Source organism: Oxyura jamaicensis, chromosome Z, assembly GCF_011077185.1.
Source record: "Oxyura jamaicensis isolate SHBP4307 breed ruddy duck chromosome Z, BPBGC_Ojam_1.0, whole genome shotgun sequence".
In the NCBI taxonomy this organism is placed as follows: domain Eukaryota; kingdom Metazoa; phylum Chordata; class Aves; order Anseriformes; family Anatidae; genus Oxyura; species Oxyura jamaicensis.
Window position 1 is genome coordinate 38,012,761 of NC_048926.1, and position 24,337 is coordinate 38,037,097.

The window sequence follows — 24,337 nt, forward strand, 5'->3', positions numbered from 1 at the left end:
TAGAAAGAAAGAAAGAAAGAAAGAAAGAAAGAAAGAAAGAAAGAAAGAAAGAAAGAAAGAAAGAAAGAAAGAAAGAAAGAAAGAAAGAAAGAAAAACCAAACAAAAACAACCCCTATCACCTTTGGAAAAGTACTTCTGCAACCATCAACAACAAGGCACAGCATACTTTCTAAGAGATCAGTCTGATGATGGTTGGCACATTGCATATGCAGCATACAGTGATAAGGACATTCATGAATAATATAGGCATGGGAGAATAAACTAATTTCTTCTAAAGTTAATGGCATGATTTATACTGAAACTGTGAAGGGACCAGTTTTCACATACATTCTCACCAGAGGAGTTGAGAATGTTTCCAAGTGAATGTGTTCTCTCAAAATGGGACACTGAATGAACTTTATATAAAGCTCCAGCTTGTTTGATATTGCAGCAATGGAAAACATTGAATGATCATACAGTATATAAGGTTGTGTACTGTAGATCCTGAGATGAATGTATGAAACCAGCTAAATTAAGGCTTACATATGCAAAGAGTGTTATTTGCAGTTACCAAGGAGGTTTTTCTTTTACATAACTATCTTGAACCAGCTTTTACAACGTTTTGCATGTTTTGCTTTACTGAAGTTTTCTAGTCAATGGGTCAGGAATGCAGTACGTTAAGTGGGATTTGGTGAGTAGGACAAGTGATGCCTCCTCCAGTTTTCACCACACAGCTGCTATAGTGAGCTACTGTCCATGCTAAGATACAGACAACAGAGCAGTGTCGCATGGACTAGGGATAAAGAAGATGAAGCTTGAGTCTACAGACCTTACTTACTATTTAACTTCAGTTTTTGTAGAATTCTAATCTGTCCAAGACATTGGGTACCTTTAAATACAACTGACATTGAAGAAATGCCATGCAAATATACATAAGCAACACTTTTTTTTTTCTTTTTAATAGTAATAATAATAATTATTATTATTTTTCTGTAATTACAAGAGCTCTGGTTATGTGACCTCTTGTACTCTCTGACACTTAATCAACTACCTAAAAACATACAAATGTAGGGCATACTTCAGTTTGACCATAAGTGAACCTTTAACCAAGTTGTTTTCTCCACAAAAATTATGACTAATATATATATATATACTACTTGGCTTTAAGAAAGCATAGGCTGGTAGTCTCATCTGTGATCAAGGCAAGGAAATCTTTCCATCATCTTTTACAGACCAAGATCTGAACCACATATTTTGTGAGGAAAATGCAATGCTCAGTTTTGTAACAGATAGTTATACACATACATTGAAACAAGATGGTCTTTAATTTGACCAAGTCTAAAAATAAGCCTTTAATACCTCCTAATTTAAAATCACATTTGGGAACAAGCTTTACCATTTCCTGTGGAGCTGCAAGGGTCAGGAAACAGAGCTGCCTTTTCCCCTAGAGAGAGAGAGCTGACCTCTGCCTCTTTCTCTGTGAGGAGAAGGACGTTCTATGTAAAACGAAATACTTGCTTTTGACACAGAGGCAGATTGGACCTGAATTTGAGCTTGTACCACAGCAGGAGGAAATTCTGCTTTCCCAGACCTACAGATATAAGGAAGACACAGTACCATGAACACCTGGGACATGGGTGCCCCCCATATTGGCAGCTTTGCCTGGCTGGCAGTACACACCTGGTTGTGCTGCCAGTGGACAGCAGGACAAGTAGAGAAAGAACATGCTCAATTTATCCAATGGCTGAATCCTTCCTTTGCCCTCTGTCCACCTTGGTTACAAATCTAGCTCATGGCTCCAACAAGATGCCTTATATATCATGGATGAGAATACCTGTCTTAAAAGTAAAAGGAAATAGCCTAGAAATTCAAGTGATGTCAAGATGAAGCTCTGCTCCTTTCTGATTATTTACCAGCTTCAGATTGATTTCTTGGTGTTTTGAATTTCTTTTTGAATCAGGATCTGGAATACTGACCCAGGTAGAGCCTAAGACACTCTTCTGTCAAATGGGGAACTACCTGTTTTAATCAAGGTATTCTTCATCATAGGGTCTGGCAGTTACATGAGAAATTTGTTTCTGTATTTGAAAGATTACTTTTTCTTATACTCAGCATTCTCATCATGATCAGATAAGGTGCAGTTGTACCCTGGAATATTCAACCTATTTGGAGGAATATAATAGTTCTAAATACTTCTGAAGGAGCCCTATATAACTTCAATTTGTCAGCATGTCTTTCTCCTACACTTATTTCCTGGTACAGTATTTAGAGATACTAGTGTATGTAATGCAGGATGAGCTATATTTTGCTTGCCATGACATTCTAATATTATGTTTTAAAGTATATGCTGTGCAAAACTTTTGAATCTCAAAACTGTTATGATGAACATTTTCCACTTCCTTTATTAAGTCTACCACAGATCAACGTATGTTCAGAAAAAATAGAACTTTTATATTTAAATTGAAGCTTATAAGAGTTAAAGATCAAAGCATGCCTGATAATTTTGATTTGTGAGTAAAAAGTAAAATGCAAAGAAAATAAAGTAAACGTTATGTAAATTATTTGGTAGAGTAACATAGAAAACATTATTTCTATATCTGAGTCAAACTGATAGGGAAATGAATAATTCTTGTTTAATTTCTGAGAGAATCTTACTGTTTGGTAGTGAGAAAAAGTAAATACTGAAGTACTTTATGCAGTTGCAGCAAATTCAGGTGCAGAAGGGACCACTGTTAGAACTTGTTTAACAAGCATTTAACATTTTCTTTAATAATCTGGAAGAGAGGGTTCACAACATGTTAATTAAATGAGTAGATAATACTAAATTGAGAGAAATCACAAATCATCAATGATGACTGAGACCTAATGTAGCAGGATTGAAAAAGACAGAAAAATAGAAAAGAAAAAACAAGATTCAAGCTTAGAAATGTGCAGCCAGAGGGGTCTTAATAAGAAATGTCCTATACAGGGAAAACATAAGTGAGAAATAAACAAAGCAATAGCACTGAAGTAGCAAGCAGTGAACTGGATATTGGTTAGAATATGACTATATGACTATGACTATGACTATGACTATATGACTATGACTATAATACGTAGTGCTATGATTCTGGGCTGCCTGCGAATAAGTCTTGTTGTGAAAAGCTTACACCAACTTTAAGGAACTTAAGGATGGAAGAATTCTCACACATTTCATTTTTTTATTTTTTTTATTTTTTTATTTTTTATTTTTATTTTTTATGAGAAGGGCGGCATTCAGACAAGATCAAGTGCCTTGTCTGAATCTTGTCAAGATCTGTCTTTCAAGACAAGGCAAGTGTGCTAGTGCTGAAACAAATACACTTTTGAAGAATATGAACACCAGAACAACATAAAGAATGGAAATATGAATCTGGTACAAAGTCTTCAGTGAGGAAAAGAACTAAAATGACCTGGATACTTAAAACAGCAGTTTGGAGTATCACTAGGCAGGGTAACATAAAGAAAGTCCTAGCAAGCACAAAAATCAATGCAGTATGGTTTTTCTCTCTCTTATATTCTCTATTCACCTACCAGTTAAAGTTATAACTTCTACTTAACGTGACTTGAATTTATTCCTAAGTCTCACCAGACTCAGTAAGAGAGAGTGAAATTTAATCATATTTTAATATGAAATCAATGCATCCCACTGGTTAGAGTTTTCCTGCTTTCACTGCTAGACTGTGGCTATATAGATACAATCTGCTGCAGCATTAAGAGCTGTTTTCTGATTGTTTTTAAGCTCTGAAAATGTCTTTCATTCTTTCATCTGTGCTCAAATCCCAATACTTTATGGTACCTCTCTCTCTCTCTCTCTCTCTTTTTTTTTTTTTTTTCCCAGTTGCATCAGTTACTTGTTATACTGCATTATCTCTCAGTAACACTGTTACCTCTCTGCTGCAGGTGCCACAAATGACATAAAAGCAGAACTTGGGTAAAATCCTAGCAATTTAGGATCCTCAGTTCCAATTTCAAATAGAAAAGAGGCAATTCCAACACCTGACTTTTGTTGTCAGCTCAGAGACGGTCCCTTAGCTGTATCTTTCTGCAGTTGTGGGTTTCCCCACTTTCCCTCAGGAAAGGGAATACTGGTCTGATGGTATGGAGGATGAAAGAATGGGAAACATAGTGTGGGATTCAGGGCAGTCAAGAACAGGGACAGGAGAACAAAAAGCTGGGTGAGAAATCAAGGGTCATGCATTATTTCTTAGTGATCCTACAAGACCTTTTCTAAAGGTCTGTAAGTCAAAAGATCCCATTGATTTTGGTGGAATCCTTTAGCTATTATGGATATAATCCCATGGCCATATTCTCTATGTTGAGCTAACTTCTGTAACTAAGCATATAAGCACTAATTTGATTAATTTACTATCAGAACTGTGATACTTCTTGTACCTCCTCTGAACATCTCTGGGAACATTTCCCCTTGGTACAGGGTGCTGCAGAGAAACAGATCTTAGGATTGTTTAAATTGTCTCTCAAATGGCTCATTGTACTACTAACCACTGTTCTAGAACTGAGCTTTGAAGAATTCACTGTTAAGTAATATTCATAAGTCCACAAAACCAAGCAGGAGGGTGGAGAAAATGTTGCTCAGTAATCCTCCATACTGATACACTGTAGGTGTAGGTCTTCACTGGACAGCCTAGACCAAACATGATGCAGGGAAATGAAACAGGCATAGGGGCAAACCACAACTCCAGGGCAATCTGTAGGTCTGAGTACATATATGCATATATACATCTTAGCATACACCCATAAGGAGGAAGGCCAGGCCAGAGCTCTAGTTGGTGTTTATGATGTGACATTAAATAATTTATTATAGGTGTTTTTGAACATTTTATTTTATTTTATTTTATTTTATTTTATTTTAATTCCCATTAGAGAAACATTATCCTTTGATTATATCCTCAGCCACAACTGAATCATCATACTTCACTTGTTAAGGTGGGAAGAACCTATTTAGGATGCCGATCTTCTTTCATTATATACATTTATATCAGAGGCAGTACCATCAGTTGAGCTGCAGAGGTAGGACTAGAGGTGTTAGATGAACAGAAAGATTCTTACAGAAGAATCACCTGTTGCCGTTTAAACTGTCTCATCTGACACTGAGGTCTCTATGCTACTTTTGAAAGAAGAAATGAAGGGAAGGGTGCTTCTCCAAGGAATTCAGGCAGGGGTGTTCACACAACTACCTTCACCTCTGCTGAACTTGTGAACCTCATGAAATAAGTGAACTTGTTCTGCATGTACATCCACACACCAGGAGCTGGTGCTTTTTGACTATGAATACCCTAGAATTAGCTGCCATGGGGATTCTGGGTGTTGACAAAAATATGGCTGGCTAGCTGAAGAGATCATTTAAGCCTAGTAATGAGCTCATTTGAAGCAAGTGCCATACCACTAATTATCACTTGGTTCTGATTGATTCATCACCTGCTTTGGTGCTTGTATTTCACACACAGAAGATAAACTGCTTTGTTTAAGAGACTGAATAATTCACAGAGTTTGTTTAAAACAGAATCGTGTCAACTACTGCCAGACTGATTTTCTTTCATTTAGTTCTTGTATATGTGTGCAAATATATGTGTATATGAACATGTAATTACTGTAGAACCATGTATGGAATGCCTATAAAATATTTTAATAAAGACAATATTGCTATCTGGTTTATATTTATCCATTACACAAGAGAAATAACAATTTTCCTTACCTATTTCAGTCATGGATATCCCCGGAGCTAACTGCCCATTGTTGAATGAGCTGTAGGTAAACAAGTTTGGTACAGAGGTGAGGTCATAGATAGGTTCCTGCTTTATCTGTTTGATTCCAGTCATGTCTAACCCAGACTGATCTGGAGAAGGTTGGGCAGAATCCACGTTGTAATAACCCTCAGACTTTGGCAGGTCGATGACATGCCCATTTGAGTAGGTGCTGCCCGTTTCATTACTCAGGTTGCTCAAGCCATTGCTGATGCTGTTGCTGTAAACCCTGGCAAGGGCTTCTGCCTCGCCACTCTGCTGTTGCCGCTGTTCCTGCAATCGCTGCTGGTGCTTCTGCACTTCAGCATACAAGCTATCCCTCTGCTTTTTGGACATTCTTCCAAATTTCACAGCTGAAAAATAAAGCATAATGAAAATCTTTGTCATCTTTCTTTTCTTTCTTTTTTTTTTTTTTTTAAATTATTATTATTATTATTTTACCTTGATTGTCTTCAACACCACCACTCCTCTGATATTTAATTTTAATATCATTTTTTACCGTGGAAAAATATTATTATTATTATTATTGGAAATAGGAGAGAATGTAAAGTATTACACCATATGTATCTCACAAAGGAAAACTATCATGTGCCTGGATTTACAAGGTGACAACTATTAACTTCTATGTGACAGGAGGGTCTATGTCAAGAAACTCACTTTCTACAGTGAAAGTTAAAAAGACCATACAACTTTTTTTTTTTTTTTTTTTTTTAATTAATATATCTCTGTGTCCACTGAACATCAACCCAGAGCTGTATGAGATGCGCAATCTCTGTATTCATATCCCATGTGATTTACCAGCTTTCCACAACTATTTAAACTGTGCACTGACATGATTAGTGCTCTGCATGAAAACAAGCCCTAAAGCCCTATTATCACATCCTTTCAATGGGGTGTTATCTTCACACTTTTAGAAAAATCTAGCAGGTTAGAGTTAGAACCTAGAACACAGTAACAGATTTGAAGGTTAACAGCATAAATGAATGTCATATTTTCCACAGAGGAAAGTCTCAGGGATTTACACAATCAGTTTATATAATCTCCATGTTTAAGATCCATGAATTCCTTCTAATGAGAAAGGCAGGAAAACATCAGAGTGCAAACTAATCTCCCCAGGAATAGGACACAATGAGATTAAAATTTTCAAAAATAACAGGCTGATTGCGGTGGAACTATGAGAAGTATATCCACAGCCTACATACACAGTGGGTCACAGATTATTATCTTTTATTTTTCCATCTCTCTTTAAATTCTGGCTTTCTACTGGCCTAGACCTTGGATTCTCAGAGCAGAGGTAGCTGTGCTGTAAGATAAATAAGATCCTTCTGTTATGCAGAATTTATCAGAGAACAGATAGGAGGACATTCCTCTGGAAATATTTGTTTTTACACATTATGATGAGTATTTTACAATGCTGAGTATTTCCAGTCTATGTGTAATGGAGATCAGTTCAGAATCATCACACTTAGTAGAAGAGGATAAGCTTGTCTCCCATGTTTGCTACCCCATAGTTCAGTTATAGCCCTCAAGAAGATTCTGATCTTACACATGAGGGTGAGAGTGAAAATCTTCTAATAGGAAGAACAACAGAAAAAGAAGGGAACAATATGAGAAGGATGTGCCAGAAAATTGAGGGGGTGGTAACCCCTTCAATTTATTTGCATTTTACTTTGAGAGTTTGTTTTTCCTGTCATGAGCCCCAGCTTACTTACAGCCCTCCGCAGTCTGCAAGCCACTTCACATGGACACACACAGGCTGTCCCTGGAACTGGCCCACAGCGCACTGCACTTTCTTACAGATGATATACAATCACTGGATTTTGAAAAATGCAACTCCGTATTTTCTTCAAATTTAGAGCACAGTAATAAAAACAAACACCCACTGTTTATTCTCATTATATATTCATTAACTGGATTCTCCAGCTGCTGTCAATTAGTATCCTGCCTCCGCATGATAAAAATGAATCTGTTATGTGGCTGAGAGGTAAAATTCACATTCAATTTCTCTGCTAAAAAAAAATCCATACAGGCTATTTGAAACTTAGAAGAGCTCTCAGTATTATTAAGTATAAACACCATCACATCAACAATGAGAGAAGAAAGAGATATTGTCAGAAGAATTCCTATCTTTATCTGTATGCAGTGTTCCCTGAATTATAGGTTGGGAAAACAGGATTGTCAGTCATGATAAAATACTCCTGTGATCCTGCAAATACTTGGGAAATATTACTTTTCATGGGAAAGTACATACTGTTCAATTAGTGAAATTTTGCTACTTTAATTTCCTCCAGGAGGAAGTGGGAGCTGCATTGTCAGAGAATATGGCATGCTAGGACCAAAAGGACTCCATAAGATAGCAATTTACCTCCCAGACTGGTGAAACATGTAAGCAAGTTGTTTCAGTGAGGCATAAAATATACGGAGGGAGGAAAAGACTTATTACAAATTTTAAATAAGTTTATAAACTCTGGGCCATCTCAAGAAATAGCTCTTTATGTAACTTCTTCATCAATGACTTAATTCAGATTTTATGACAGATTTTATGTAAATTGTTTAAGATGGAAAACTGCTGGCAGGAAACTTGATTAATATAACCTGTCTCCAAAACCAGAATGTTTTCTTATCATACTTCCTGACCGTCTCAAACGTGGCTGTGAGACGGACAGCCCTTGCATTAGCAGTGGTGGCTGGGGCAGGTCTGCTGTGGACAGCTTTGCTCAAGCCTCCCCTCATAACCTGCCCACAGCTTGGAAGGTGGATCAGAGCTCTGCATGGACCAAAGAATCCTGCCTGTAGGTAAACTGTGGAGCCTCCTTCTGGTTTGATTTCCATTTTCAATGTTAAACAAACATTTCTTATATAGACCCAGACATGGAGAGGAGGCAATACAGAAGTGAAATAAATGCTTTATTTTATTATTTATTTATTTATTTATTTATTTTTATTTTTTTTTTAACTGCCTATTTACTGTTAAACATCTTTAGAGATCTCAAGAAAAGGGATGCTTTCTTACTTCAATATTTAATGTTATTAATATAAGAAATTATATAAACTAGAATATAAATCCACCTCTAAAGAGAGGACCCTTTTGCACTTTTGATCAGAACAGCACATTTTCCTCCCAATTCCTAATGCTTCCAAACTAACATTGCTTTCCATTTTGTGATTCCAAAGTCTCCCCCCTCCTCCCACCCCCCGGAAAATAGCTTCCTTTGTTAACTTGCAAAGACCTGTGTCTCACAGTGCATGCATTACAAAGCAAGGAGCTTCTCCTCTCTCTCTCTCTCTTTTTTTTTTTTTTTTTTTTTTTTTTCTAGAAATCTACAGGGAGTTTAAGCAAGTCAGCAGTGAAGAGTTTCAAAGGGGTTAGGCATGAAGCAGGAATATGACTCCTTACCATCTCTAGACATTCCCAGGGCAAGACATTTCTGCAGTCGGCAGTGTTGGCAACGATTTCTGTTGGTTCTGTCAATTAAACAGTTTCTCTGCCTTGGGCAGGAGTAGGAGGCATTGTTCTGCTGACTCCTCCGAAAGAATCCCTAGGGGCAAGAGGAAGAGAAACAGAGTGATACCATGTGCTTATATGTGTGCACACTCACACACACACTCACAGCCATGCAAATTCTTATTTAGCACAATGTTTTATATGCTATGGCTTTGCTGATGAACTTGTATAGTGGAATTAAAGAACATTCACTCACAATAAGGAGAATTTTTCTTTGTAGAAGAATAGTAAATAATATAATTCCACTTTGTTAGAAGACAAAAAGTGGAGAGTTACAGAATACACTCCTATTGTGTAATAACTACGAAGTATCATCTAGTGCCTGTTCCTCACAGAGGAAAAGATTGTCAGAATTTGTAAACAGATAACTTAAAAGTACATATTCTGACTATTATCTTTCTTTAATGAAATATCTTGGTGATATCCAGCACTGGCTATGTGTAGCATTAGAAGCTGAAATGTGTGCTGTTTAATTTAACCTGGCAAATGTTGATCTGATCTGGAGAGACCATACACTTCAGGAGTGAAAAGTAATTCAAATTCAAGCATCACAATAGCACTAAGATTTAATGATTGTATCAAGTAAACCTGACACACAAAGGAGAAAGCAACACCTTTAGAGACTACCATGAGAAACAAAAGACATTTCCAATATCAATGCAATATAACTATCAATTTTATCTATTAAACATTTTGTAGTTATTCTATCTTCTAGATGGTTTGGCTGGCCCGTTGCTGGACTATTTGGCAAAGTATCAAAGGGCTAGAACTAATACTTAAGCCTTATGAGCTTTGAAGTGCTACAACCACCACCAAGAGGTACTACTACTGTAAAAATGACTTGAAATTGAAGAGTTGACAAGAGAAATGAAACCAGGAGATGAAAAAGAGAGAGGGAGAAAACTTTTTATAATATTCTTTTATATCCTGTAAAATAACAAACAGGAGGAACATTGAATCTAGAGACAGAAAGAGAAACAAATAAAGGAAGTTCATTGGCAAACTTAACAGCTGTAGAAACAGGTAACTGCATGTCTTTGTGCTGGGAAAGGTGAAGGATAGTCTAACAACTGCAGGAAACCACAAGGAGAATGCATCATTACTGCAGTTACACTAGTTACCAGGAGAAGTGGCATGGAAGTGGTTGTGATTTTCTGGGTTGGTTTGTAAACAGCTCTCACTGGAGTCAGAAAGCAAGGGCTGACAGTGTTGTCTCCATGCAGACTGATAATGATAAGGTATGGAACCTGTAACTGCTGTGGTTTCTTGTGAGTGTGAGACTGGGGAAGCAACAGGATGAAGCTGTCACAGGGCTCAATTTGCTTGTGAGGGGCAGCAAACGAACTCTCACTCAAGTCCTTGCAAACCAAATTAGGGTGGCACAGGGTGTCAGTAACAATGGGCTATAGACATTATATCCCACTAAGGAGACAGAAGTGCTAGTTCCTAATGTTGAGCATAAAGATATTCTATTTGGCCAGTGCTCGTTTTATCAGTGATTATATCTAAAATTTAAATTAAGTTTTATGATTTTTGCTGCTAAGAGCATGAACATCCCATAGGGCAGCTCTCAGAAAAAAATTTGGTAGGGACTTTGCTGATCCTGGCTGACTAAACTTTCTTCTTGCTGTGGAGGTGAGCTTAATTTAACACTAGAGGGATGATAATTGCAGATAATTCTTACCTACTTTTTGAACTTTACATCCAGTCTGGACCTTTGGAGCCAATTTGGACATGAGGAGCATTTTCTGGTTTAGATTTTAGTGGCTCTTATGTGGATATGGATTTGAGAGAACAAATTGTGGTGGTTTTACCGTGCTAGGCAGCTGAACACCACAACCACTCTCTCACTCCCCCTCCTCAGATGAGGAGGGTAAGAAGTAAAGGAAAGAACAACTCATGGGTAGAGATAAGGATAATTTAATTAAAGAGAAAAAAAAATATATTAAGGAAATATTATTATTAATTAAACAATTCAACTAAAGGAAAGGGGAAGAGGGAGGGGGAAAGGGAACAACAAAACAAAACAAGTAAAGGCTATGTGGAAGTGAGAGGAAAAAAATTACTCTCTACTTCCCACAAATGAGTGATGCTTGACCACGTCCTTGAAGCAGGGCCTCAACACACATAGCTGGTGTTATGGAGGAGGACAGACGTTTTCGCAACGAGAGCCCACCCCTCCCCTCTTCTTCCTTTTTCCACCTTTTATTGCTGAGTGTGACATCATATGGTATGGAATATACCTTTGGTTGGTTTAGGTCAGCTGCCCTGCTGATGTTTCTTTCTTACTTTTTTTGCCCACCCCCTAGGAAGGTTAGAGAGAGTCCTGATGCTGTGCCAGCACTTCTCAGCAGCAGACACAACACCGGTGTGATACCACTGCTGTTCTAGCTACAAGTGCAGAGCGCAGCACTGTATGGGCTGCTGCAGGGAAAGTTAACATCCCAGACAGACCTAGTACACAAATGAATTAAAATATGTTAAAAAAAAACACACACACAATCATCTAGCACCAACATGTCTTATACTGTAGTGCTGTTTTTACACATTGTCTGATCTCCTCTCACAAGATTATTTTTTCCCCTACCATTAAGGTTGATCTCCTCTCACAAAAACTTGTTTGTTCTTTTTCTGCCCCTCTTAGGAAAAAATCAAGGGTTACATAATTAAGTTAATTTACAGCAGGTAATTTATTTCTCCAAGGAGACTGTTGTAATTTGTTCTTCATGCAAAAGACCTCAGTGTTTTCTTCAAAGTAGAGAGAAACCTCTCATTTCATGTTTAGGGGATCTTTATATAATATTGGCTATATTTGCTGAGAATAATGACATTTTGGGGAAGCAGGACACAAATCATTACTGAAGCTGTAAGAACTTTAAGACAGGTTTCCCAGTGTTCCTAGCACTGACAACAAGTCTTTCTCATCTGAAAGAATTCATTTTATCCATTACTGACAGTCAGTCTGAGAAGGGGAATGGTCATGTAAACTATACTCTAATCATGACAAAACAGAAGTAGCAAACACTTTGCGCCAGGGGCCAGCGGAGGAGATGAGAAGAGACTCCTCATTTTTTTTCTTTTTCTTTTTTTTTTTTTTTTTTGTCTTCAGGATTTTTGTCTTTCAGAAGAAACCTGTCTTCAGGTTTCACACTGACAGTGGTGACAGTGGCAGGAGACACCATTTTCTTCACTGGGCCCAGCACGCTACTCAGTATATGCAGTATATGCAGACATGTATCATGGCACTGCCATAAAGTTTAGGACACCCCTTAAGCACTTAGGATATGCATTTGCACTGTCAGAACTAATGCAGACATGCAATGAAAGGATTTTGTGTCCCCTGGAGTTAGTAGCAATGCCAGCAGCAGTGTAATCCTCCAATACCACACCCTGAAATGCTGTGGCCCTCTGGTGCCTGGCTCAATGTGCACACATGCTTGTGGATACACTTCTTGTCTCTTTCTTCTGCACACACTCTCCCTCTTCACATTTCTAATGCATTCAGATAAAAGCAGCTAGACATGACAATTATTAGTATGTGTACTGAGCAAACAGTTATTTAACTGCTGGGTGATGAAGAGCAGAGTTGCACTGCTTGAGACAGCGCTTACCTTAAGAGAGAAGTCTTGCAGAGGGAGAGGCTTCCTGTGGAACCTGACGTGAAAACTGACATCTTTTTTTCACAGAAGACTCACAAAACAAGATTAGACTAATTGATCCGATACTGGAACAAAAAAGCCATAGGCTTAAAACTGCTGTGAGTGTAAGAGAAGTTCTTTATTTCAATAAGTGGTCCTCACACAGAGCTGAGGGGTATCATCTCCCCATACAGCACCCAGGGGCCAACCCTAATCACATCTACAGGAGACTCTACCCCTCACTCTATTCCTCTGTGAAGGCTGGGTATTGAGTTAAGACTCTCTTTTTCTGCTTAAAGAATTTCTCTCCAGTAATTTTTATGCCAATGTTGAGGTATCAGATCAATTAGTCTAATCTTACCACATGTGACTGTCATAAAAATATGCTTATTCTTCGTCCAATCTCACAATAATACAGTGTCACATTGTGGACTCTTTGTTTAAAATGGTAAATATTTCTGAGAGAAATCTGGTCTTTGACAATATATTGTTTCTTAACATGCTGGCATTAAATATTTTCATTTCTGACTGGATGTACACAATTTTTCAGATTTTACAGATACAGAATTTCCTTTTCACTCTACAAATGTGTCCACCTTTAAAAACACCAACTTGTGTGTTTCCATATAGAATAAACCAGAGATGTTGTTGTCATCTTTTCAACTTCTCTTTTACATTCAGAGCTGAAATACCAGTGTGTATGATATAAAATTCTGTTTTTCCATAAGTAATAATCGAATTCCTTACTTAACAAAAAGTACAGAGTCTTTTTAAAGTTGAAAACTTAAGCCTTTTTGTTGTATTTGCTTGGGGTCTGATTGAGCCAATGCCTGGGATTTTTTTTTTTTTTTTTTTGGTGCCACAACCCCACTACCCTTTCCTAACAATTCCCACTTGCGGGAGCCTATAGGGAAGGAAAAGGACCCTTTTAAACAAAAAAAATGTAAGGCTTTTTTATTTTTTTTTTTTTTTTTTTCTTTTGTGGACTACAATTTGGCCTGCAGAGAATACAAAGAGTATAAATAGGACTAAACTGACACCTGTAAGCTTTTAAGATGTTGAACTGAGATACCACATCAACTTCTAATGCTACACAGATTGTGTAAGAAACAATCCAGTTCTCAAGCTGATTTAAAGTAGAACTTGTGTGACTTCAAGTTGCCAGCCTCTTGATAAGCACTTATACTGTATCAGATATGATTAATTAATGTTTCAAAAGAGGAAGTAACTCTAAAGACTATTTAATGAAAAGAAAAGCAACTAGTAAACTCAGACATGAAACACAAGTATATGAACAGCAACCTTTATGATCTTTGGTGTCTCTTGCTTGAAAGGGTGTAGAAGTGTATTATTGCGTACATTAATGCCTGAGGTTAATGCAGATGATGATGACTATGCTGTACTCAAATCTCATACCTTGCAGCCTTCACATGTGATGACTCCATAGTGTATTCCGGAGGACTTATCACCACAAATTTTGCATGGTATCACTTCAATTTGCGCTGAAAAATAAGACAAATATTTTGAGTATGTAATTCTATTTCAGTTCTTTCTTCCTGAAAGGAAGGTCTTAAAAGCTAGAGGTAGACAACGGACAGGCTATGTCCCCCTCTTTCCTCCCCTGATAACATAAAACTGCTTCTTATTGTACTGTATGTTTCAGAATGCTTTGACTTGGCAGAATTTAATTTCTTCACATTATGTAATTTCTACTGTACCCCACAAAACTCTTAAACAGTTTAAGTTATCTCATGATTAGCAAGTTTTTCCTCATGTTCTTCTCTTGTGTTTTTACTTGTTAATTTCATCTTCATTATTACTAATGATAGTCATTAAGGATCCTAAATACTTATCTAGATTGTTCTTGCTTACACTTTTCAAATATTCACAGAATCACAGAACTGTAGGGGTTGGAAGGGACCTCAAAAGACCATCAGGTCCAACACCCCACCAAAGCAGGTTCCTCAGAGCAGGCTGCTCGGGTAGGCATCCAGACGGGCCTTGAATATCTCCAGAGAAGGAGACTCCACAACCTCTCTAGCCAGCCTGTTCCAGTGCTCCGTCACCCTCACCGTGAAGAAGTTCTTTTGCATGTCGGTGCGGAACTTCCTTTGCTCCATCTTGTGGCCATTGCCCCTTGTCCTATCCCCACAAACCACTGAGAAGAGGTTAGCTACATCCTTCTGTCTCCCACACCTCAGGTATTTATAGACATTGATAAGATCCCCCCTCAGTCTCCTCTTCTCCAGGCTGAACAGACCCAGGTCTCTCAGCCTGTCCTCATAGGGAAGATGCTCCAGGCCCTGAATCATCTTTGTGGCCCTCCACTGCACTCTTTCCAGGAGGTCCCTGTCTTTTTTTGTACCAGGGAGCCCAGAACTGGACACAGTACTCCAGGTGAGGCCTGACCAGGGCAGAGTAGAGGGGGAGAATCACCTTCCTTGACCTGCTGGCCACGTTCCTTTTAATGCACGCCAGGATCCCATTGGCCCTCTTGGCCACCAAGGCACACTGCTGGCTCATGGTCTACCTGTCGTCCAGCAGGACCCCCAGGTCCTTCTACTCAGAGCTCCTCTCCAGCAGGTCATCCCCCAGCCTGTACTGATACTTCTGGTTGTTCCTTCCCAGGTGCAGGACTCTACACTTGCTCTTATTAAACTGCATCTAATTTCCTTTTGGCCATCTCTCCAGATGGTCCAGGTCTTACTGAATGGCAGCACAGCCTTCTGGTGTGTCAGCTGCTCCTCCCAGCTTTGTGTTGTCGGCGTACTTGCTGAGGGCAGACACTATTCCCTCACCAAGCTCGTTGATGAAGATGTTGAACAAGACCGGACCCAGCACCAACCCCTGGGGAACACCACTAGTCACAGGCCTCCAGCCAGAATCTGCTCTGCCGATCACCACCCTCTGAGCTCGGCCAGTCAGCCAGTTCTCAACCCACCTCTCTGTCCACTTGTCTATCCCACACTTTCTCAGCTTTGCTATCAGGAAGTCACGGGTGACAGTATCAAAAGCCTTGCTGAAGTCAAGGTAGATGACATCCACCGTTCTCCCCCCATCTACCCAGCTGGTGATGCCATCATAGAAGGCAACAAGGTTGGTGAAGCACAACTTCCCCTTGGTGAATCCATGCTGACTACTCCTCATAACAGTCTTCTCTTCCAATTGCTTGGAGATGGCATCCAGAACAAACTGCTCCAACACCTTTCCAGGGACAGAGGTGAGACTGACTGGCCTGTAGGTTCCTGGATCCTCCTTCCTGCCCTTCTTGAAGACCAGAGTGACATTGGCTATCCTCCTGTCTTCAGGCACCTCACCTGTTCTCCAGGACCTTTCAAAGATGATAGAGAGCGGTTCAGCAATCACATCTGCCAGCTCCCTTAGCACACACGGATGCATCCCATCGGGATCCATGGATTTGTGTGCATTGAGCCCACTCAGACGCTCCTGAACCACTCTCACATCCACCAGAGGGGAGCCCTCCATTTCCCAGACCCTTTGTCCTATTGCCAGGGGCGAGGAGTCCCGGGGGAGTGTCCTTTGGCAAAGACTGAAGCAAAGAAAGCATTCAGTACCTCTGCCTTCTCGGCATCTTCCATGACCAGTACCCCCACTCATTCAGCAAGGGACCCACATTATCCCTAGTCTTCCTCTTGCTGTTTACATACTTGAAAAAACCCTTCTTATTATCCTTTATCTCTTTGGCAAGCCTCATCTCTAGGTGGGCTTTAGCCTTCCTCGTTGCATCCCTGCAGGCCCTGACTACATGTCTATAATCCTCCCAAGAGGACAGGCCCTTTTTCCACATTTCATAGACCTTCCTCTTCCTTTTGATCTTATCAATGAGCTCCTTGCTCATCCATGCAGGTTTCCTGCCCTCCTTCCCCGATTTCCTATTCTTTGGGATGCACCGATCCTGAGCATGGAAGAAGTGCTGCTTACATGTAGCCCAGCACTCACAAGCACCCTTGCCTTCAAGCAACCTAGCCCATGAGATACTCCCAAGCAGGTCCTGGAAGAGGTCAAAGTTGGCTCTTAGAAACTCCAGGGTAATTATCCTGCTTTTAGCCTTACTTCCTTAGACTTCCTTCGTGACTTTACTCTTTGTTTTGCAGAGGTAGATTTACATGGTATGTTTTGATGCATATTGCAGAGCAGTAAAGGTGATTAAGTTTTCATATCTTTCAGATTATGGTTTCAAGACACACAAAGATACTGATCCCACTAGCAGAGATAAGTTTGCCAATGATTACTTAACCTCTCCTTCTCTTCAGGAGGTTTGTTTTAGCACCAGCTCAGAGGTAGGCAATACCCAGACTGAGGTTAAATATCCAAAAACTGTGTGATGGGTCTACTACCTACCTGAAAGTATATGAATATGTCTGTCTTTCAGATCCCTTTATAAACCAAATGATTAGGAAACTACTGTGTTCTATGTGTATATCTTTTTCTTTTGGTAACATAGCCATTTACTTCCCTCAACTACATTGAATTCTGTGCATGTTTCCATTTTCTACATTGTAAGAACATATACTCTGAAATTTAGGGAAGGATTGTACCTTATTCTAGTAAGAAGCATTGAGCTGAAATTAAAACTCTGTTTTCTCTCCCATTCATTTATTTTCCTCTGTGGAAGTTTGTTTTCTCTGCATTTCTCCTACCACCTCAAACTAGTATCATGGATTCTTTGCCTCAGTCTTCACTGGCAAGAGCCCTAGCTACATAGCCCAAGCTCCATAAGTTGAAGTTAGGGACTGGGAAAATGATGAATGACCTACTGTAGGAGAAAATCAGGTTCAAGACCAGTGAAGGAACCTGAAGGTGCACAAGGGGGCCTGATGAGATACATCCACATGTCCTGAGGGAAATGGCAAAGATATTTGCTAAGCCATTGTCCATCATATATGAGAAGCTGTTGCAGTCCTGTGAAGTTCCCATTAATTGGAAGAGGAGAAACATAACCCAGATTTTTAAAAAAGAGAAAAGGAAGATCCGGGGAACTACAGACCAGTCTCACCTCTGTGCCTGGCAAGATCATAGAGCAGATCCTCCTGGAAGCTATGCTAAAGCACATGGAAAATAAATGATTGATGGCAGCCGACATGGCTTCACTAGGCACTAGATTGTGCCTGATAAATCTGGTGGCCATCTACAGCAGGATTACAGTATTGGTGGATAGGAGAAGAGAAATAGCCATCAAATACCTTGAATTGTGCAAAGTGTTTGACAATGACCCCCATAATATCCTTGTCTCTAAATTGGAGAGGCATGGATTCGATGGATTAACCACTCAGTGGGTAAAGAATTGGCTGGATGACTGCACTGTAAGAGTTGTGGTCAATGCCTCAATGTCCAGGTGAAGATCAGTAATGTGTGGTGTTTCTCAGGGGTCAGTATGGGGATCAGTGTTATTTAACATCTTTGTCAGTGACAGAGAAAATGGATTTGAGTGCATAAGAATGCACTTGAGTACACGAAAATCTCAGCAAGTTTGCTGAAGACACCAAGATGTGTGATGTGGTTGACAAACTGGAGAGAAGGGTTGCTATCCAGAAGGACCTGGACAGGCTTGAGATGTGGGCCCATGAGAACCTCATGAAGTTCAGCAAGGCCAAGTGCAAGGTCCTGCACCTAGGGCAGGGCAATCCCAAGCACAAATACAGGGTGGGTAGAAAATGGATTGAAAGCAACCCCGAGAAGGATCTGAGGATGTTGGTCAAAGAGAAGCTCAGCATGTGAGCAAACAACGTGCACTTGCAGCCCAGAAAGTCAACAGTTTCCTGGCTTCATGAAAAGCAGCATAGCCACCATGTTGAGGGAGGTGATTTCCCCCCTCTACTCAGCTCTCATGAGACCCAAACTGGAGCACTGTGTTCAGCTCTAGGGCCCTCATCACAAGAAGGACATAGATCTATTAGAATGAGTCCAGAGGAAGGCCATGAAGATGATCAAGGGGTTGGAGTTCCTCTCCCAGCAAGACAGGCTGAGGGGGTTGGGGTTGTTCAGCCTGGAGAAGAGAAGGCTCTGGGAGACAGTACCTAAAGGGGGGCTAAGGGAAAGCAAGAGAAGGACTCTGTCAGGAAGTGTACTGATAGGACAAGAAGTAATTGTTTTAAACTAAAAAAGGGTAACTTTAGATTAGATAGTAGGAAGAAGTTCTTCACTGTAAATGTAGTGAGGCACTGGAATTTGTCTCCCAGAGAAGCTGTGGATGCCTCATCCCTTGAAGTGTTCAAGGTCAGGTTGAATAGAGCTTAGAGCAACCTGGTCTAGTGGAAGGTGTCCCTGCCCCTGGCAGGGATGTTGGAACTAGATGATCTTCAGCATGATCTTCCAACCCAAACCATTCTATGATTCTATGATTATGATTCTGCTATGAAGAAAATTAACTCTATCCCACCCGAAACCAAGACAATATCTTCCATATTTTGGGCAACATTAGTAACAGTTCTCTGCAACACAAGTCACTCATCAAATACTTGGGCAGCGCAACTGAGAGCCTGTATGGTGAGGCTACCCTGAGCACAAAAGTTCCTAGCCCTTAGTACTTTGGATGGATAAATTCAACTCCAAATTGATTGGAAGTCAGGAAAACAAGTTCAGGCCATTTCAAACCTGTTGTCACAAAAAAAGGCTATAAATACTGCAGAAAACTTATTTAAAATGACTACATATTTTAAGACAAGCATTAAGGACACTTGTATGGTGAATCTTGGGGTAATGTAATGGCGTAGTCTGGATTTTGACCATTTCCAATCTGTAGTTATCATTTATCACTGCTTCCAGGAAACAAGAGTTTCCTAAGATTTATCTTTCTGCCACCATGAAGTTAAGCAAACAAAACTCAGGGCAGTGTCTTGCAGAGCCACCATACTTCCCACTGAAAGGAACATTGTAACCCCTACTCCATTGCAATTACATGGTAGGGACTTACTAAAGTAAAAACCACAAGGTGAATATTAGTGTGCCTCTTCTCTGTTAAGTTAGTAACTATTTCCCTGGGACACCATATACAAAATGAACCAGGAAAAAAGAACATTTATGGATGGTTAAAGAAACTTTGGTTTCCCATTGTGAGCTCACTTTTCTAAGATACTCTCTCTGATCAATCATGTTTCTAGGCAAGTTGAACACTGGACTTAGGCAAGCAATACAGTTTTAAAAATTGTTTATAAGCTAGGATGGATAGGATGAATTTTACTGTAGAATAATATTATTTATTGTTAATATGTTTTGGGTGGAAATAACCCAGAAAGAAATCTTGGCTGTCCTTATACATAAGAAAGTTCAAGTCTTGAAACACATTTTCCTATGTCATCCACAATTTTGGGACTAGTTTCTGTATCTTGTTTTGCTTTCAGAAAACAAGTGATGTAGATTTTCTACCTTCTTAAGAAAGAGACTTGTATACATTAACCATCCTCCAAGCTTAATAACTTTTTTTTTTTTTTTTTTTTTTAAGGAAATTCCTTATAGAAATGTAGATGCAGTTTCTTGGTAATTTTGCCAGGTTGATGCTTGATACTTTTTAAAAATGCTCATGCCTTATCCCCACTGAGGTAATTAAAACCTGTAAACATGCACATCAAGGTAAGCGCTCTTTGAAAGTCTAGCTGAAGCAATTACTCACAGGTCTCTGCTTGAAAGTCATGTGGAGGGAGCAAGGCTAGGCCCTGGGACCATGTGCTGTTTTATGCTGACAAGCATCAAAGAAATATATCAATGTCAAAGGCAGGGACAACCATGACAATATGAGGAGATCTTCAGGGAAAGTAATGACAAGGGAAGAAAAAAATAAAAACAGTTTGAAAGTACTTTTAAAGTGACTTGCGTATACAGTTTGTAACTGCTATAGGAGCAGAGATAGAAAAATCGATCCTGTGACACTCATTGCATAAAGCTCAGTACTCGTTACCATGAGCAATCAATAATTCCATGTGTAATGTGCAATTATAAGCACTACGCTCATGGTAAATATTTCTGAATCAGGTCACTAAATGTTAAGGCTCTGGGTTTCATATGAAATAAACACTACAGGCGTGCAACTCATCAATTAATTTGTTCAAAACTATCCATTCTATAAATTAGTAAATACAGGATCTCTAGGAAATTGCTAATATGGCTCCTTAGATAGCTCACAGAGAAGGTAGCCTCTTTAGGACACAGAAAGCATTTGAAGAAGTTTGGAAAAATAGACTCTCCTATGGTCTTCTAGGCATTTCTTTTTGTTCATAAGACAGCAGAACAATTTAAGTATTCGTAAGAGAAAACTGGAGTCATTAATTGTACAGGCCAGATGAAAAAGAAGCCAGTGTATTCCCTGAAACATCTTGAATTACTGTAATTAACACCCAGTGTACCAAGTTTCTTTTGCAGATTTAATGATTGTCAGGGACTACTACACCTTTTTCACATCTTGTCTTTGTTCAGATGCCTATAATTTGATGTTGTTTTTCTTCTTCCCTTCTCCTCTTAGGCCAACAATATTTTAGGGAACCGTATACCATACTGCTATCTATAGCTGCTATAAAAAATACAGCTCACTTATGAATTCCTTGCAAGTTTAAAATACATTGATTCAGTACTGATTCCTGAATACTGAAGTAAAAATGGAAGGAACTAATAGTGGAGTTGCCATAATGACAACATTCAGCAGTACAGGAAAGGAATTTATTTTCTACCAATATATTAAAAATGAGGAAACATATAACAGCAAAACTACTTGTCTCCAGTTTTAAAGTCCTTTCACTTGCCCTCTTACCCATCAACTTTAATAATGTGTGTAAGAGTAATGGATCCTGCCTTTTTTTTTTTCAAACTATAATATAGGTCTCAACTGCCCATTTGTTCAATTTTTCAACAAGCACTTTCCTTTTTCATCCTGTCTTGAGATGTATCACTCAATAAAATTCTGCAAACCACCACCACCCAAAACATTAATAATGTTTGGATATATGCTACATTGTGGATGCTCCTTATCACCAACAGTAACCTCTCATCTTTACCACAGGATCATCCTGCCTCTCTTCAGTATTCATCTCTTACTTTATACATTAGTTTAGAAACTACCTTTAGGTTTATATGGCATCCTACAAATTAGAATGCCACAATGGAATTGTGGCATCCTACACATTAGAATGCCACAATTAATTCCACATGACTAGTAACAATATTCCACAGATGCCGGCTTTACCATCTGAAACCTATTTCATTATCTCAGGACAACTGGAAGAAATGTAGAATACTATTAAGGAAGCAGATACTAAATCTACTCAGCCATTTGAAGTGAACCCCTTGGGAATATACATATATACATACATAAATATATATTTATATGTTTGTACATATATACAAACATATGTATATATGTGAACTTATAAACATCTTCACTAGTCATTTTCTCCTATGCTGCCCTAAGTTAAAAAGGTACATGGACTTTTTCTTTATTGGCAAAGTATTTACTCATTGGCACTAAATTAATTATTGTAAAAGTAGGGCAATAGGTTTCAAGAAAAAAAAGTAGGGAAATAGGAAAAAAGGAAAAAAGGAAAAAAGTAGGGAAATAGGTTTCAAGAATAGTTATATTGGTGAAATTAGAAAAAAATCCAGGAGCTGCATGATTATTTGCTGAATTCCTCTTGAAACAAAGGCAAGAGTCAACAAGACAGTCAATGTGTCCACTGTATATTTCTGAGGACTAGCACTTAACATTCATATGTTATCTAACAAGAAAAAAGCAAAACTTGCATTTTATGTAATCTCAATTTAACATCTGAGAAACTTCATTTAGGAGAGACAGGACTGTAATCTCCCAGACCTGTAGCTTTGGTTCCAAGGGGAAAAAAGACTCAAGCTTTCAATATTTCACTATTTAGTTCTTGATCAAAAGAGTACATTAACATATGCTGGACATGAACTTTGAAGAGGAAGTCCTCTGTTATTTGTTGATCTAGGAGGGATCACACATGGAAACATCAAGGCTAATCAGAGAACCAATAGCAAAAAAAACAGCTCCTTCGCCTTCCAAGAATTCATAACATCCTTGAACTGTAATTCTTTGAAAAATACTCTTAAATTATCCCATATCACTTTCATATTTGTATCCCTAAGTGATTTCAAATTGAATATATTAATCATTTTCATCTAATGCCAACTCTGTTTTCTTTCATCCTGGCCTCTGTGAATAAGACAGGTTTTTTCCTTCAGTGTCATCATCAATAAAAAATTTCCACTACAGGCTATGCTGCCAAGTAGAACTTGGTATCTTCTTTGCTATTGATTTAGATATTCTGTGGTGACAACAAGAAAAATACAAGGTGCTTTGCTTTTGTTTTTAATAATCTGAAAACCTGCAGCTGAAGATATTGGCTACATTTTTCCAGCCTCTGCCATACCTCATACAGTGAGAGCTACGCCATTAGCAAAATCTAAGCAATCTAATTAATGCTAGCTAATATTAATTAACGTGTCTGAAGTTATGTATATGCTGTCAGTCCTACCCAAAACGATCCATTAGTGTAAGGAGAGACAGTGGAATTGACCCAGGAAAATACCTGCTTTATAAAATCTTAGTTTTACGCAGTGGTACACACAACTCTGGTTACAGGTTGGGAACCTGGTTTTATATCTACAAAGGCTGTGAGGTGCACTCTGCCCAGTGCACTATGGCAAAGCTAATGATTACCAAATATGCCAGTTATTAGTATGTGTGCTGAGCAAACAGTTATTTAACTCCTGGGCGATGAAGAGCAGAGTTGCACTGCTTGAGACAGCGCTTACTTTAAGAGAAGTCTTGCAGATGGAGAGGCTTCCTGTTGAACCTGGTGTGAAAACTGACATCTTTTTTTTTTTTTTTTTTTTTTTTTCTTTTTCACAACAGACTCACAAAACAAGATTAGACTAATTGATCTGATACTGGAACAAAAACCATAGGCTTAAAACTGCTGTGAGTGTAAGAGAAGTTCTTTATTTCAATAAGTGGTCCTCACACAGAGCTGAGGGGTATAATCTCCCCATATGGCACACATGGGGCCAACCCTAATCACATCTACAGGAGACTCTACCCCTTTCTCCTACTGCTCATGTGCAGAGAAACGCAAATTCCCCAGAAGCCTTTATCTATATGACTCACTGGGCACACGCAGTAGTTTGATCTGTACATGGCTTGTAACAACTTGTCATGAATTTCAAGGAAAGTGGTAGTCCTGGTTGGCAGATATTGAGAAAACTGATAGATCATCACTTGAAATAGCAGAGTGATAGATTACTGTTAAAAAGATTGTTTTTCCCATAAATCCACACAATTGTCATGACTGATTTATTTCATGATCTTGCACTCTCAGTTGAAGATTTTTTAGCTTATAATCAATGTCACTTGGAAGGTTTTTTGGTGCCATGTTTTCTTTTCTCCCTTTTTTTTAATGAGTTCCCC

The 24,337-nt window shown here is 38.9% G+C and overlaps 1 protein-coding gene across 2 annotated transcripts in view; it reads right to left on the reverse strand.

Moving 5' to 3' along the window:
• RORB (RAR related orphan receptor B) overlaps positions 1–24,337 on the reverse strand; it is a 137,626-nt gene that overhangs the window by 26,644 nt on the left and 86,645 nt on the right. For both annotated transcript variants that reach the window (XM_035309938.1, XM_035309937.1), the window contains exons 2-4: positions 14,323–14,408; positions 9,161–9,302; positions 5,715–6,116 (exon numbers count right to left, since the gene is read on the reverse strand). In XM_035309938.1, the coding sequence (XP_035165829.1) occupies positions 5,715–6,116; positions 9,161–9,302; positions 14,323–14,408 (630 nt within the window). The remainder of the gene's footprint in view (positions 1–5,714; positions 6,117–9,160; positions 9,303–14,322; positions 14,409–24,337) is intronic.